Here is an 18,396-nt window from a genome sequence, read left to right on the forward strand (position 1 = left end):
CTGTGTTGCTACAAGGTTACATCTGGTCTTACCTTGGTGTTCTGAAATCACCACAACCCTGACTGTCACATTCACGGATTGAATTTCTACCATTTGAGCTGCAAAGCTGACCAAGTTTAAAACATTCAACCGCATTATCTAGAAAAATAAATCCAGAAAAATACGATGAAAATAACGAAGTGATACTTGAGAATTCTATGAACAAAGATATATATCACAATATGTATTCCAGTACCTGCAAAGACTAGGAATATAACAATGATCTTAACAACTCCAAACATCTTTGATTTGCTAAAATTTAATCTTCTAGCTTGAAATGGCTTTTCATCGATATAATGACCGCACTTATACAGGATGTTTAAAAAAACGCAACACTTAATATTTATGAATATTTTGATACGCTATACGATCTTTTGTGATCAAAACGAAAGTTAATTTCATAAACACTTTGAAGTTGCGTTTTTCTTATTCACCACAGCTGTAGATCAATCCACAAGATATCCTAAACCATTTGTGTGTTGATGAAAACTGATTTAGATTGGAATATTATTCCACCGCGAAAATATTCAACTTGACTTAGACAGAGTAAAATACTAAAGTAGGTCACATCTGTGTGCATTGCAAGCTAATGGGTTAACAAGAGACACTGACAGATAGTTTTGTTAACTTATTAACTGACAGTACTCTTCCACTGATGAGTAAAATCATCTGACATTAGACAGAGTAAAATACTAAAGTAGGTCACAACTGGGTGCATTGCAAGCTAATGGGTTAACAAGAGACACTGACAGATAGTTTTGTTAACTTATTATCTGACAGTACTCTTCCACTGATGAGTAAAATCATCTGACATTAGACAGAGTAAAATACTAAAGTAGGTCACATCTGGGTGCATTGCAAGCTAATGGGTTAACAAGAGACATTGACAGATAGTTTTGTTAACTTATTAACTGACAGTACTCTTCCACTGATGAGTAAATTCATCTGACATTAGACAGAGTAAAATACTAAAGTAGGCCACATCTGGGTGCATTGCAAGCTAATGGGTTAACAAGAGACACTGACAGATAGTTTTGTTAACTTATTAACTGACAGTACTCTTCCACTGATGAGTAAAATCATCTGACACGATTAGGAAAAATCTAGGTTCATAATGCTGGACCATGCAGTTTGACTCATTCACTTTGCATACATAGCTCAGTGCGTTATACTCCAGTCCCAGTTCTCTCTCTCAGCTTTCGACATTTTTTAATTTATTTGTCGAAACACCGCAGCAAATTCCAAGAATTCCTGACAGCAAATGATGCATTTTATACAAACACTTTAGGAAGAAGAGATATTTGTCTTCATAAACTGATCATTTTGGAGAAGATTTCGAGAAAATACAAACACAGACTTCTTCAAGAACGAACACTGTATCTATATTCAGTTTATACAGCGAGGTTTATACTACAGAGCGACAAACAACACAGAACTTGCTTTATTATTACGACACAAGAACGACGTGAAATATGGCTTCATATATACAAGGCTACGATGAAGAACGCTTCGAGGCCAAAGTCAGTAAAAATTTCCTTTGTCAGATTTGCTTCAATGTCTTGAAAGAGCCTGTCCTGTGTCGGAAGAACCAACATTGTTTTTGCCGTTGTTGTATTACGAAACATATGGAAAATTCTCAAACATGTCCAACGTGTGCTGATGAACTGACCGTAGAGACTTTGACAGAACCAAATAGAATGGTAAAAGATCTTATAAATGAGTTAAAAATTCGTTGCGTTTACATCGACAGAGGTTGTCAAGAAGTTGTAGAATTACAGCATCTTGACCGCCATGAAGATACATGTGGATATACACCAGCCGTTTGTACAAACCAAGGCTGTGGTTTAATTGTCAACAAGCGTGATCTTATTCGCCATGAAAGTGAAGTCTGTGAATTCCGAAAGTTGAAGTGTCACTCGTGCCGAAAAATGACGAAAACTTTCGCAGATATCGAGGAAAGAATGGCGAATATCGAGAAGAATATGGTAACAAATAAAACAGTTGACACTAAAATAAAAAATTTAGAGAAAAATGTTGCCACTGTTGCGAATAATATCGAGAAAAACACGGCAGATATAAAAGCAAATATGGAAGGAAAACACGAAGCGGTTAACAACGAAGTCAGAGGATTGAAAACAGCTTTGGTCAGAGCTTTTGATGAAATTAAGGACGTTCTTATCACGATGGAGGGCAAGAAAGAAGAAAACACAAGAAAAGTAATAAATAGACCAAGTGGTGATAAGGAAAATATAATTGTTGCTGGAGGTGTAGTAACTAACTCTGTAGAGATGTTTAACTGGCGTCAAAGAACATGGTCGCCATTACAATCAATGCCAGATCATCGTTGTGGAGCGACTTCATTTATTTACAACAATCATATGACTATAGCTGGGGGTGACCGTGGTAGGCCTGACATTGTTATGACTAGAATGAATATTGACCCATACCCTGATCTCTCAACACACTGGAGCGACTGTCCTGCTAAACTACCTGAAAAGTTGAGATACCACAGCAGTGTGCTGTATAATGATCAGTTGATAGTCTCTGGATGTGCTAATGCAAATTATTCACGTGACTTGATCAAAGCAGTCCAGCTTGTTCCTCCCTATACTGTGAAGACCTTATCAAGAATGCCAGAACCAAGACAATGTCACAGCATGGAAATATTTGATGATAATTTGTTGATAGTTGGTGGAAGAGCAACTGGGTTTTACAAAGACAACCTCAGCAGTGTCGTACTGTACGATATAAAGAAGAATGAGCTGAAACAGTTGTCACCACTGCCGTATGAAGTGAGTCAAATGGTAACTGTGAGATGGGGAGACAACATTGTTGTTATTGGTGGCCTTGACAAACATTGCAAGTTATTAGATACAGTTATCATTTACAATGTCAAGACAGAACAAAGTCACATGCTGCCATCAATGAGATGTAAGAGGCAGGGATGTACTGCAGTTGTTATTAAAAACAACATTGTAGTCCTGGGAGGGTGGGGTGAGGAAGGAAAGCTGAAGTCAGTTGAAGGTTTCAACTTTGAAAGGTATTCTTGGGAAGAACTTCCAGAAATGTCTGAAGTGAGATGGCTGTCCACTGCTGTTGTTGTGTGAACAATATGTAAAGTATTAAGTGAAAACTCCTAACATATTATGAACAATTGAAATGAACTATAAGAATTTCACAAAGTTATAGAAATAGATTGTAGCATTCTAAGTTGATTGTCAGACATATACTGATTTGTATTTTTGTGATTGAATTTAAATTAAGTCAGTTCTTAGAACAATAACAAATCTTTGAAATAGATTTTTTCATTGAGGAAGGTTTTAAATGAAACATGAAATAAAAAATTTGAAATAAGCTTTTCTGCACCCCCTCCACCTAGGTTTTTTCAGCCACAATCCAACCCCTCCCCAGGGGTTAGCTTAAACGCTGGATAAGCTAAAGTTTAAAATTCCTCTCATACATCTTGTGAATGACTAAATCTGCATCTTGTGCATTAAATATGTACTTCCATTGACAATTAAACTATTTACATTGACTGATTGACATATTTCAGCTCAGTTGTTCAATAAATATATAGTTTCGTTTTCCATTTTGAACTTGTCCACCGTTTAAGCTAAACGCCTTTCGAACAACCGGCCCCTGAAAAAGAAATTGATTATTCAATTTTAACACTGTCCCTCTTTACTGGACCTCTATAAATCACCCCCCTGCAAGTATTAAAAATGGGGCTGTTGGCAGGGGAGGGCTTATCCCCAAGATTCATCCCTCAGCAAGTACGGTAAATAGAACGAATCACCCCCCTGCCCATATTAAAAATGGCGCTGTTGGCAGAGGGGTGATTACCTCCATTTACAGTACTTGCTTAGTGAATGAACCACTTACGCAAAAAACAATGGAGTTGTTCTTCTGATAGGTATTCTGTGCCTACACTTTCTTTTATTTTTATTGTATTTTTATCTTTACTTGAAACCACGACATGAAATTACCATTTAGACCTAACCCGGGAAGTGACGGGAGTCAATAGTGAGCTTAAGCAAGTGACGTTTTTGACAACACGTACGTTAACCGGAAGTAAAGTTTTTGTTTTTCACCAATCACAATCCTTGACCCAGTCTTTTCACGTCACTCATGCCGTTTGTGTTGTCAAAAACGTCACATGCTTAAGCTCACTAATGACCAAATCATTACTCATTCTGTTTCGAGAAATTCATTATAGTTTAAAATTTAGTTCAGCCGAATTCATATTAGAGGCGGGAAACTCGTCTTACAAGGTCAAGGAAAACAGGAAACTCGTCTTACAAGGGAAACTCCTCTTAGAAACTCATCTTAGACGGGAAACTCGTCTGATGTGAATCAGGCCACAGACGGGTTTCTCGTCAGAACTTTCCCGCCTAACTTTCCCGTCTCAACAAACAGTTAATTTGAACGGGAACCCTTCTGGACGAGAAACTCGTCTTAAATTCACATTTGGCAGGATAAATCAGACGAGTTTCTGAAATATCAACACGGTCAAGGACGGAACAAGGGTAAAGCCCGCCGCACAAGAGAGCTATCAGCTGAGCTAACGACCTCGCGAGGCAGTTAACTCAGCCTGAAAACTATCCGCACACGATAGAAACTTGCCTCTCGAGGCGAATTCCTCACGAAAAACTATCCGCACACGAGAGTAACTTGCTGAGCTAACAGCCTCGCGAGGTCTTTACCTCAGCTACCAGCTCTCGTGTGAGGCGGGCTTAACTGAGAAAATAAACAAAATTATTATCGTAATAATCACGATACCCTTTTTAGCATTACCCGACCCATAAAACGTGTAAATTTTATATCCTTTCCAAGTCATATTAAGACGAGTTTTTGCAATCAACTTTCCTGTCTAAGATGAATTTCCCGTGTCTAATATGAATTTGGTTGTTAATGTGAGAGAGATGATACCTTCGGCTTCCCCGATTCCTTGAATATACAATCCATTGTTATATGGTTTGTTGTTGTTTGAATAAGAACGTGATTTTCGTCAGATCTTCGCAGCAAATGGTGTCATGACAGAACTCCCTGGTTTGCAAATTATGTCGACACCATTGTGTGTACGAGAGCCTCTGTATAATGATAAATTCACGTTAATTTAATTGTTTTGTAAGATTATAAGAATATTATCGATTCGCTGTGTTGCTACAAGGTTACATCTGGTCTTACCTTGGTGTTCCGAAATCACCACAACCCTGACTGTCACATTCACGGATTGAATTTCTACCATTTGAGCTGCAAAGCTGACCAAGTTTAAAACATTCAACCGCATTATCTAGAAAAATAAATCCAGAAAAATACGATGAAGAATAACGAAGTGATACTTGAGAATTCTATGAACAAAGATATATATCACAATATGTATTCCAGTACCTGCAAAGACTAGGAATATAACAACGATCTTAACAACTCCAAACATCTTTGATCTGCTAAAATTTAATCTTCTAGCTTGAAATGGCTTTTCATCGATATAATGACCGCACTTATACAGGATGTTTAAAAAAATGCAACACTTAATATTCATGAATATTTTGATACGCTATACGATCTTTTGTGATCAAAACGAAAGTGAATTTCATAAACACTTTGAAGTTGCGTTTTTCTTATTCACCACAGCTGTAGATCAATCCACAAGATATCCTGAACCATTTGTGTGTTGATGAAATCTCATTTACATTGGAATATTATTGCACCGCGAAAATATTCAACTTGACTTAGACAGAGTAAAATACTAAAGTAGGTCACATCTGGGTGCATTGCAAGCTAATGGTTAACAAGAGACACTGACAGATAGTTTTGTTAACTTACTAACTGACAGTACTCTTCCACTGATAAGTAAAATCATCTGATACGATTAGGAAAAGTCTAGTTTCATGATGCTGGACAATGCAGTTTGACCCAATCACTTGGCATACATAGCTCAGTGCGTTATACTCCAGTCCCCGTTCTCTCTCTCAGCTCGCGATATTTTGAAATTTATTTGCGGAAACACCGCAGCAAATTCCAAGAATTCCTGACAGCAAATGATGCATTTTATGCAAACACTTTATAAGCAAGAGATATTTGTCTTCATAAATTGATCATTTTGGAGAAGATTTCGAGAAAATACAAACACTTCTTGGTAATATAAAATACAAACTATTTCTTGGTATAAAATACAAACTATTTCTTGGTATAAAGTATCATTTTCATCGAACTAATTTCCATATAATGAAATAAGAAATTCCTACCAACATAAACACAACCAATTGCAATTCACTATTTCAATAGGAGATGCTGAGCTTTGTCAGGAGACAATAATAATAATATAATTTTTTCATACCACAAATTCCTGTGCACAAAACACTCTTTAAACACTTCAGTACGGAAGAGATATTTCTCTGCGCTTCTAAACAGATAATTTTGCCGTAGCGATTTGAGAAAATACAAACACAGACTTGTCAAAGAACGAACACTGTATCTATATTCAGTCTATACAGCGACGTTTATACTACAGAGCGACAAACAACACAGAACTTGCTTTATTATTACGACACAAGAACGACGTGAAATATGGCTTCATATATACAAGGCTACGATGAAGAAAGGTTTTTGGACAAAATCAATCAAAATTTCCTCTGTCAGATTTGCTTCAACGTCTTGAAAGAGCCGGTTATGTGTTCGAGAAACCAGCATTCTTTTTGCCGTTGTTGTATTACGAAACATCTGGAAAATTCCAAAACATGTCCAACGTGTGCTGATGAACTTACCGTAGAGACTTTGGCCGAACCACAAAGAATGATAAAAGATTATTTGAATGAATCGAAAATTCGTTGCGTTTACATCGACAGAGGTTGTCAAGAAGTTGTAGAATTACAGCATCTTGACCGCCATGAAGATACATGTGGATATACACCAGCCGTTTGTACAAACCAAGGCTGTGGTTTAATTGTCAACAAGCGTGATCTTATTCATCATGAAAGTGAAGTCTGTGAATTCCGAAAGTTGAAGTGTCACTCGTGCGGAGAAATAACCAAAACTTTGGCAGATATGGAGGAAAGAATGGCGAAGAATAACACAACAATTGAAACTAAAATAACAAATTTAGAGAAAAATATGGCGAGAAATACCATAGTCGCAGATTTAAAAGCAGATATGGAAGGAAAACTCGAAGCGGTTAACAACAAAGTCGATGGATTGAAAACAGCATTGGTCAGAGCTTTTGATGAAATGAAGGACGTTCTTATCACGATGGAGAGCAAGAAAGAAGAAAACACAAGAAAAGTAAGAAATAGACCAAGTGGTGATAAAGAAAATATAATTGTTGCTGGAGGTGTAGGAACTAACTCTGTAGAGATGTTTAACTGGCGTCAAAGAACATGGTCGCCATTACAATCAATGCCAAAGAGTCGTTATGGAGCGACTTCATTTATTCATAACAATCATATGACTATAGCTGGGGGTTGGTGTGTTGGGCCTGGCATTGTTGATGATATGATTAGAATGAATATTGACCCAAACCCTGATCTCTCAACACACTGGAGTGACTGTCCTGTTAAACTACCTGATAAGTTGAGCAGTGTGCTGTATAATGATCAGTTGATAGTCTCTGGAGGTAATAATGGAAATGATTCATCTGACTTGATCAGAGCAGTCCAGCTTGTTCCTCCCTATACTGTGAAGACCTTATCAAGAATGCCAGAACCAAGACAAGGTCACAGCATGGAAATATTTGATGATAATTTGTTGATAGTTGGTGGAAGAACAACTGGTAATTACAAAGACAACCTCAGCAGTGTCGTATTGTACGATATAAAGAAGAATGAGCTGAAACAGTTGTCACCACTGCCCTATGAAGTGGGTGATATGGCAACTGTGAGATGGGGAGACAACATTGTTGTTATTGGTGGTGCTGACAAACGCGGCAAGCCATTAGATACAGTTATCATTTACAATGTCAAGACAGAACAAAGTCACATGCTGCCATCAATGAGATGTAAGAGGAGGGGATGTACTGCAGTTGTTATTGAAAACAACATTGTAGTCCTGGGAGGGAAGGGTGAGGGAAGAAAGCTGAAGTCAGTTGAAGGTTTCAACTTTGAAAGGTATTCTTGGGAAGAACTTCCAGAAATGTCTGAAGCAAGATGGTGGCCCACTGCTGTTGTTGTGTGAACAATATGTAAGGTATTAAGTGAAAACGCCTAACATATTATGAACATTTGAAATGAACTATAAGATTTTCACAAAGTTATAGAAATAGATTGTAGCATTCTAATTTGATTGTCAGACATATACTGATTTGTATTTTTGTAATGGAATTTCAATTGAGTCAGTTTTTAGAATTATATATTAACGAACAATAACAAATCTTTGAAATAGATATTTTCATTGAGGAAGGTTTAAAATTAAACACCAAATAAAACATTTGAAATAATATTTTCTGCACCCCCTCCACCTAGGTTTTTTCACACACCCCCTCCTAGGTTTTTTCACCACCCCCCCTACCACCTGGATTCTTCTGCCCCAGTCCCCCAGACCAAGAATCCTAACTGAGCCTCTGCCTCAAGAAATAGCTCAGTTACCGATTTTAAATATCAGCCTGTCTGTAAATGATGTCTGTGTCTGTCAGACTGCCACAGACCAAGTCATATTTTAAAATTTAACAATTAACAAGATTTTGATAGTTTTACTCTTTATTAAAACAAGACCCCGATTAACTTGTATAAATTGGTTTGTCAACTAAAATAAAATTCTTGTTTCAAGTTTGCTCACAGATTGTTTTGTAATTTCACGTTTTCCATTGCGTCCTTGAAGGCTTTTAGTACAAGATTTACATTATCTTTTGTACTGTTCAACCCCATCAGACCAACACGCCATATCTGAAAAATTTCATGTCAAAAAGTATGGTTCTTCGATTTATGATTATGGAGGGAATATCTGCGAATACACAGAGAAGAAAATTGTGAATATGGATACCTTTCCAGCAGATCTTCCAAGACCACCTGAAATATCCATTTTATATCTGAAACAGAAATTGATTATTCAATTTTAACACTCTCCCTCTTTAGTTGACCTCTAGAAAGAACAATTTAGAGCTATCCAATATAAATAAAGTTGGTTTAGTTTAGGTTTCCTCTTGTAGTAACACTGGATCAATAAGAGATGATCCTTACTGGACCTCTAGGAAGAACAGTTTAGAACTGATAGAATTCCAGTATAAATAAAGTTAGTTTAGTTTAGGTTTCCTCCTGTAGTGACACTGGATCAATAAGAGATGATCCTTACTGGACCTCTAGGAAGAACAGTTTAGAACTGATAGAGTTATCCAGTATAAATAAAGTTAGTTTAGTTTAGGTTTCCTCCTGTAGTAACACTGGATCAATGAGAGATGATCCTTACTGGACCTCTAGGAAGAACAATTTAGAACTGATAGAGCTATCCAGTATAAAAAAAGTTAGTTTCGTAAACATACTTTTCACCAATGAATGCTGAAACTTTCTTCCAGTCAACTCCTTGTGGAATAACAACTCCAGTGATGGTGGATAAGCGATGGCGCTATGAGAGAAAATTGAAGATAAAGTCAACTTTAAACTAGGATAAACAATTGCGCATGATGATATCACTAAAATATTTCTCAAACCTTGTCTTGTACAAATAAGGTGAACCCCATTTTCTCAAAACCTTCGCGTAAAAGTTCAGCACATTTCTGATGTCTTGCAATAAAGTTTTCAAGACCCTAAATACAATTCAGGATAATCAACTGTCATTGCTTGATCAAACGAAAACAAGAGTTGCATGAGAGTTGACAAGCGAGAGTTTACATGAGAGTTTCATCAACTATCATTGCTTGATCAAACGAGAACAAGAGTTGCATGAGAGTTGACAAGCGAGAGTTTATATGAGAGTTTCATCAACTATCATTGCTTGATCAAACGAGAACAAGAGTTGCATGAGATTTGACAAGCGAGAGTTTACATGAGAGTTTCATCAACTATCATTGCTTGATCAAACGAGAACAAGAGTTGCATGAGAGTTGACAAGCGAGAGTTTACATGAGAGTTTCATCAACTATCATTGCTTGATCAAACGAGAACAAGAGTTGCATGAGAGTTGACAAGCGAGAGTTTACATGAGAGTTTCATCAACTATCATTGCTTGATCAAACGAGAACAATAATTGAATGTGAGTTGACAAATGAGAGTTTACATGAGAGTTTCATCAACTATCATTGCTTGTTCAAACAAGAACAAGAGTTGCATGAGAGTTGACAAGCGAGAGTTTACATGAGAGTTTCATCAACTATCATTGCTTGATCAAACGAGAACAAGAGTTGCATGAGAGTTGACAAGCGAGAGTTTACATGAGAGTTTCATTAACTATCATTGCTTGATCAAACGAGAACAAGAGTTGCATGAGAGTTGACAAGCGAGAGTTTACATGAGAGTTTCATTAACTATCATTGCTTGATCAAACGAGAACAAGAGTTGCATGAGAGTTGACAAGCGAGAGTTTACATGAGAGTTTCATTAACTATCATTGCTTGATCAAACGAGAACAAGAGTTGCATGAGTGTTGACAAGCGAGAGTTTACATGAGAGTTTCATCAACTAACATTGCTTGATCAAACGAGAACAAGAGTTGCATGAGAGTTGACAAGCGAGAGTTTACATGAGAGTTTCATCAACTATCATTGCTTGATCAAACGAGAACAAGAGTTGCATGAGAGTTGACAAGCGAGAGTTTACATGAGAGTTTCATCAACTATCATTGCTTGATCAAACTAGAACAAGAGTTGCATGAGAGTTGACAAGCGAGAGTTAATATATATTCCAGTCAAAAACGTTGTTTAACTGACAAACCTCTTCAACCACAAGTGAAAGAGCTTCTCGCAAAGCATATACCGAATTTGTTGGTCCAGTATGATGGTATCTAAAGATTATATTGAAACAGGCAATATTAGTCAAATTACTGTTGAATTTATAATGGTTGCACTGAGTGAATTCGTGATTTCACACCAAAATTGCACGACACAAAGTGCAATTTCCACTTTATTATATTCATTTTGAAATCATACAAAAGATTAAACAAATTCAAAACGATTTATTGGCTAAAAGAACCGTAAACGCGGTGTAAAATGTGAATAATTTTCGTTTATTTTTGTCAAGAAATTTTGCGAGGCATTTAAAAATTCAAAATAATAAAATTTTGTTCCATTTTCCCCTGTAATTTGATTGGATAGTTACACTGAAATACTAAATCTGATTGGTTATTGTGATGCAGAGCTTAAATCTTATTGGCTTATAAATGATGTGATTTATTCTCAAAAATAGTGCGATTTGGGAATTAATCAGACTATTTTTAACCAATCAGATTGCAAGAAACACCATTGATTTCAAAATGAATATAATAAAGTTAAAGTGTAGTATTTTACTGGTGTTCATAAATCATAATTATCATGTCTGGAAAATCAATAACAGCAACATATGAAGATGGTTTTGTCTTACCTGCGTGGTCCATCATCACAACCCCAGTAATTTGCAATCATTGTGAGATCAAAGTAGAATGAGGGCACTTTAGTTTTCCTGGATTGCAATTTCTTCCTAGAAATATCAGAAATATCTTTCTCAGGTAGTTCAGACACAAACCACGACAGCTTATTGTAGAATACTACCTACACTGGACTATCATGTTTGAGATATCTTTCTCAGGTAGTTCAGACACAAACAATGACAGCTTATTGTAGAATACTACCTACACTGGACCACCACGTTTCAGATATCTTTCTCAGGTAGTTCAGATCGACACAAACCACATTAGCTCATTGTAGAATACTACCTACACTGGACCACCACGTTTCAGATATCTTTCTCAGGTAGTTCAGACACAAAACACAACAACTCATTGTAGAATACTACCTACACTGGACCACCAGGTTTGAGATATCTTTCTCAGGTAGTTCAGACACAAACCACGACAGCTTATTGTAGAATACTACCTACACTGGACCACCACATTTAAGATATCTTTCTCAGGTAGTTCAGATACAAACCACGACAGCTTATTGTAGAATACTACCTACACTGGATCACCACGTTTGAGATATCTTTCTCAGGTAGTTCAGACACAAACCACGACAGCTTATTGTAGAATACTACCTACACTGGACCACTATGACCATATTTGAGACACGGTTTTTCAGGACATAGTTCAACCAATACTTACCATGCTCTGGGACTAAGTGATATTGGACTTAGCCCTGGCGGGGCACTTAAGCATTTCTGTGAGCCACTATATATAACATCGATTTCCAGCTCATCAACATTGATTGTTGATCCCCCAAGTGATGCCACAGTATCAACAATTAAAACACAATCATTGCTACAAAATATAACAAGTTTTTTAAACTTAAATTTTTCTCTAACATTAACAAGATACACAGATAGATAGTTTTGTTAACTCACTAACTGACAGTACTCTTCCACTGATGAGTAAAATCATCTGACATTAGACAGAGTAAAATACTAAAGTAGGTCACATTTGGGTGCATTGCAAGCTAATGGGTTAACAAGAGACACTGACAGATAGTTTTGTCAACTTATTAACTGACAGTACTATTCCACTGATGAGTAAAATCGTCTGACATTAGACAGAGTAAAATACTAAAGTAGGTCACATCTGGGTGCATTGCAAGCTAATAGGTTAACAAGAGACACTGACAGATAGTTTTGTCAACTTATTAACTGACAGTACTATTCCACTGATGAGTAAAATCATCTGACATTAGACAGAGTAAAATACTAAAGTAGGTCACATCTGGGTGCATTGCAAGCTAATGGGTTAACAAGAGACACTGACAGTTAGTTTTGTTAACTTATTAACTGACAGTACTCTTCCACAGATGAGTAAAATCATCTGACATTAGACAGTGTAAAATACTAAAGCAGGTCACATCTGGGTGCATATATTGCAAGCTAATAGGTTAACAAGAGACACTGACAGATAGTTTTGTTAACTTATTAACTGACAGTACTCTTCCACTGATGAGTAAAATCATCTGACATTAGACAGAGTAAAATACTAAAGTATAGGTCACATCTGGGTGCATTGCAAGCTAATAGGTTAATTAACAAGAGACACTGACAGTTAGTTTTGTTAACTTATTAACTGACAGTACTCTTCCACTGATGAGTAAAATCATCTGGAAAAGTGTAAGTTCATAATGCAAGGAAATGGTTGAGCAATAGACACTCACTTATGACAGAGTTCTCCAATTCCTTCAAGAGGCTGACATGTTGTACCAGAAGACTCACCATGGGCGATGAAAACTACGCTTGGTCTGTGTTCCTCTATTCCCTGAAAAAGTTACAAAACAAGAGATCAGCGAGCTACTTGGTGACGCCACTCTAGCTACCTTAAATCACAAGAAAAGTTATTCATAATGAAACCTTTTTAATGTCTTCTAAGGTAAAGACTTCACCAATTGGTCTCTCTATCTTCCTCACATCACAACCTGGCAAAATTTAAAAGAATTTGAGCATAGTTCATTTGGAATTAAACATAACAGAGTCTAGTTGGTTAACAAAAGTTGACAGATAGTTTTGTTAACTTATTAACTGACAATACTCTTCCACTGATGAGTAAAATCATCTGACATTAGACAGAGTAAAATACTAAAGTAGGTCACATCTGGGTGCATTGCAAGCTAATGGGTTAACAAGAGACACTGACAGATAGTTTTGTTAACTTATTAACTGACAGTACTCTTCCACTGATGAGTAAAATCATCTGACATTAGACAGAGTAAAATACTAAAGTAGGTCACATCTGGGTGCATTGCAAGCTAATGGGTTAACAAGAGACACTGACAGTTAGTTTTGTTAACTTATTAACTGACAGTACTCTTCCACAGATGAGTAAAATCATCTGACATTAGACAGTGTAAAATACTAAAGCAGGTCACATCTGGGTGCATATATTGCAAGCTAATAGGTTAACAAGAGACACTGACAGATAGTTTTGTTAACTTATTAACTGACAGTACTCTTCCACTGATGAGTAAAATCATCTGACATTAGACAGAGTAAAATACTAAAGTATAGGTCACATCTGGGTGCATTGCAAGCTAATAGGTTAATTAACAAGAGACACTGACAGTTAGTTTTGTTAACTTATTAACTGACAGTACTCTTCCACTGATGAGTAAAATCATCTGGAAAAGTGTAAGTTCATAATGCAAGGAAATGGTTGAGCAATAGACACTCACTTATGACAGAGTTCTCCAATTCCTTCAAGAGGCTGACATGTTGTACCAGAAGACTCACCATGGGCGATGAAAACTACGCTTGGTCTGTGTTCCTCTATTCCCTGAAAAAGTTACAAAACAAGAGATCAGCGAGCTACTTGGTGACGCCACTCTAGCTACCTTAAATCACAAGAAAAGTTATTCATAATGAAACCTTTTTAATGTCTTCTAAGGTAAAGACTTCACCAATTGGTCTCTCTATCTTCCTCACATCACAACCTGGCAAAATTTAAAAGAATTTGAGCATAGTTCATTTGGAATTAAACATAACAGAGTCTAGTTGGTTAACAAAAGTTGACAGATAGTTTTGTTAACTTATTAACTGACAATACTCTTCCACTGATGAGTAAAATCATCTGACATTAGACAGAGTAAAATACTAAAGTAGGTCACATCTGGGTGCATTGCAAGCTAATGGGTTAACAAGAGACACTGACAGATAGTTTTGTTAACTTATTAACTGACAGTACTCTTCCACTGATGAGTAAAATCATCTGACATTAGACAGAGTAAAATACTAAAGTAGGTCACATCTGGGTGCATTGCAAGCTAATGTGTTAACAAGAGACACTGACAGATAGTTTTGTTAACTTATTAACTGACAGTACTCTTCCACTGATGAGTAAAATCATCTGACATTAGACAGAGTAAAATACTGAAGTAGGTCACATCTGGGTGCATTGCAAACTAATGGGTTAACAAGAGACACTGACAGATAGTTTTGTTAACTTATTAACTGACAGTACTCTTCCACTGATGAGTAAAATCATCTGACATTAGACAGAGTAAAATACTGAAGTAGATCACATCTGGGTGCATTGCAAGCTAATGGGTTAACAAGAGACACTGACAGATAGTTTTGTTAACTTATTAACTGACAGTACTCTTCCACTGATGAGTAAAATCATCTGACATTAGACAGAGTAAAATACTAAAGAAGAAGACAACAGTCAGTGATACACCTCATCAGTGTTTTAACACGGAGTGATTGTTACATATTAGAACAATTAACCTCACAATTACTGGGCGATTAACCGTAATTAGGTTACATAAACAAAGGCTATTTCATACCAATTCTTTCGGCCATATCCGAAGCTCTTTCGCCCCAAATCCCGTTGACACAAATCAATATTTTCTCTCCTCTCTCAGTCATATTAATAATGGACGCTTCGACCCCGGCATGACCAGTACCGCTAAGAGCGAACTGCCAAACGTACTGCAAGCCCATCTTAACTTCGTCCATGATCGCACAAAATCGCGGATCTAAAAGGCCCAAAATTGGCTGAGCACAAGCGTTTAAAACCTTTTGATGGCCATTCGAAGGCCCCGGACCCATTAAAAGCCTTTCTTCGACTTTTAAAGGGACGAGAAGCTGCTTTGGTGGTTCTACAACAGACATTTTATAATTTTATTGTTGATTGTGCGAGAATCTGAGAGAAGTCTTTGAAACTTTGAAATTTGAATATTTACAAATAATCCAACACGTGGACTTAGGACCGGAAGTCTTGCACCGGAAGTCTTGCACCGGAAGTCTTGTACTGAACGTCATGTACCGGAGGTCTTGTACCGGAGGACTTGTACCGGAGGTCTTGTACCGGAGGTCATGTACCGGAGGTCTTATACCGGAAGTCTTGTACCGAAAAATACGTCACAAAGTAGCAAAATGTTGCAAAATGTCATCACATTGCAGGTACATTTATAGATCAGTCGTTAGACTAGTGCACTGATCTCGATGATGGAACTGGATATGGATCACTGATCGCTGTTAAACTGGATAGCTCTACTTGTTTCACCATAATTTGAATGAATTTGAATTCCAATCTGAATAGTGCAATATTATATGAAAATATTTTTACGATAAGCTTATAAATTTTGCAACCAACTAAAGTAACTCCAAGTCTCCAACCTTCGAGCTATTAAAGAAAATAATTCACCCTTTTACTGCGTGATTAATATAAATAGCTTTAAATAGAATTAATTCTAGAAAATAAATCGTCATCACTTATTATTTATTGGCTTTGTGCACTACAGATAAACTAATCAGCTAATGGCATGTCAATAGACCTTTCCCCTTTTAGCTTTCAAGTGCGCAATGCGTGACGGTGGTTGATTATCAAGGTCAATTTGAGTTCTGACCCCCCCCCCATGTTCAGGAGTTCATGTTTAGTTTAACAAAGAAACAAAAAGAATTAGCAAGGTCTTCTTACAAATAAAATCGCTTCAAAGCAGAACAAATGCAACTCAAAGTCCCTTGATAATCAACTCACCCATCGCCGCGCTTAAAAGGGGAAAAGTCTATTGCACAATTAAGCTCAATTTCAAAAGATTTTGCCCTCAATTTAGACTTGAATAATAACAGTAATACCTCACATATTTTAGACTTGACATTTAATGCGATATTAATCTAAATGTTCCGCATTGCAATGTTACAGTTCATCTTTTACTGCATTATCGTAGAAGAACGTTTCTCCACATTTTTTGCAATATTCGTATGGCACTGTTACTTCTTTCCCTCCATCAAATTGCATTTTGACTGGCTCTTTAGCAGGGATCTTCTCGTGATTGCCGTTCGGGCAAGGTGTTATGCTTTCGACTTTGTATGAATCTGGCGTGAATACCACTCTCTTGTGTTTTACCTCTTGAACGAAACTTTTGTATCTTTTTCTCACTCTCTTTATCCCCAGAATAGGTTTGACCACTTTCAGTACAGGTTTAACCACTTTTTTGATAACTCTTTCTACTGGTCTAGTTACATGTCGAATAACCCTTTTCAGACCTCTTAAAATACCAGAAACCTCGACTGTAGAAGACAGTAGAACTACACCGATAAGGCCAAAAGCTAGCAAAGTCGCTTTTCTCATGATTTTATGGTTCGATAAAGCGTCTCCGAGTTAAAGTGCTGACTAGAATCGCATGCACTTGGCTGATTAAATCGACATAAACAAATATTCGACAAAAGGCATTTATATGATCAATACAACACCACCAGCTGTGATATTTCTAAGCTGTAAAGTGGAGCTAACCGATCATATCACTGATTTTGTGAACTGTTTACCTCATAACGAATGAGTGGATATTATTAAGATATTTATTTAGCTTGACGGCGAATACCTAAAGCCGGTTCTCCATCGTAGGCGAAATGGTTCGATCGAACGAAATTTTTCGCTCGATTTTCTTTTCAATTGTGAGAAATCGACCGTGGCTGATGATCTTGACCTTTCTTATCGAGCGAAAATTTTCGTTCGATATAAAAATATCGCCTAGTGGAAAACCGGCTTAAAGGCCTGGCTTTATTAAAGTCTGTTTCAGCTCATTTGCATCAGGTCAGAGCATCAGAAGAGCGACGCCTTGACCTAGATCTAAATATTTTTAGTTGCTATAGGACTTTGCAGAGAAGATCGAATTTGCGGCTTTGCCCTTTGAGATTTCGCAATTTGCTTGTGGTATTCATATGATCATATCCAAACATTGCTTATCATTAAACAATCATATAATGCTTGTCGGACATGGAATTTACTGCATCACCTGAAAAGGTAGGTATAAGAACGGATAAAATTGGTCACGGGCAGCAATTTTAGCTGTGTTGTACCAATAATTTAAGTGTAATCTAAACCGACATTGCTTGCCGAATATTAATAGATTTCGGCGAATGCGGAATTATTCCTATTTCCTGAGATTTAACGTCTGACGTTTCAGAATTTGCTTACTAGTTCATTTTCAAAGATGCGGCAGTTGCTTCTGGTCTTTAGGGCTTATGTCATTTTTATCTTTATAAATATTAAACGCTTGCCTGATCTGCAAAAAAATTCAGTTGGGCCAATCATAATGCTTGTCTGACAAGGAATGTATTGCATCATCTGAAAAGGTAAGGGCGGCCCCCAGTGCATCTCAGTAAGCATTGCGCCGTTTCCATGTAGCTGAATGCATCCTATTTTTAGTCATTCTGCTGAAATACTATGAAGAAATCATCTTTCCTAGCACATGGATTGACTATCCTGGTGGTCCTTTGCTGTGCCACCGAGGTAACCTGTTTCATAGGCAAAATTTTCAAGGAAATA

At 36.9% G+C, this 18,396-nt stretch overlaps 1 protein-coding gene across 1 annotated transcript; it reads right to left on the reverse strand.

The window, feature by feature from the left end:
* Window positions 1-4,989: 4,989 nt before the first annotated feature.
* LOC114541664 (serine--pyruvate aminotransferase, mitochondrial-like) lies at window positions 4,990-15,776 on the reverse strand. The gene is made up of 12 exons (XM_028561466.1): window positions 15,410-15,776; window positions 14,493-14,557; window positions 14,300-14,400; window positions 12,259-12,414; window positions 11,541-11,636; window positions 10,896-10,965; window positions 9,677-9,772; window positions 9,509-9,591; window positions 9,013-9,058; window positions 8,809-8,915; window positions 5,227-5,332; window positions 4,990-5,129 (listed from the first exon to the last, which is right to left on the reverse strand). The coding sequence occupies exons 1-11, from the start codon at window positions 15,735-15,737 to the stop codon at window positions 5,329-5,331; spliced, it is 1,152 nt and encodes a 383-aa protein (XP_028417267.1). The 5' UTR covers window positions 15,738-15,776; the 3' UTR covers window positions 4,990-5,129; window positions 5,227-5,328.
* Between the last annotated feature and the right edge of the window lie 2,620 nt (window positions 15,777-18,396).

Source organism: Dendronephthya gigantea, unplaced genomic scaffold (assembly GCF_004324835.1).
Source record: "Dendronephthya gigantea isolate DGI-Jeju-01 unplaced genomic scaffold, DenGig_1.0 000301F, whole genome shotgun sequence".
NCBI classification, from domain to species: Eukaryota; Metazoa; Cnidaria; class Anthozoa; order Malacalcyonacea; family Nephtheidae; genus Dendronephthya; species Dendronephthya gigantea.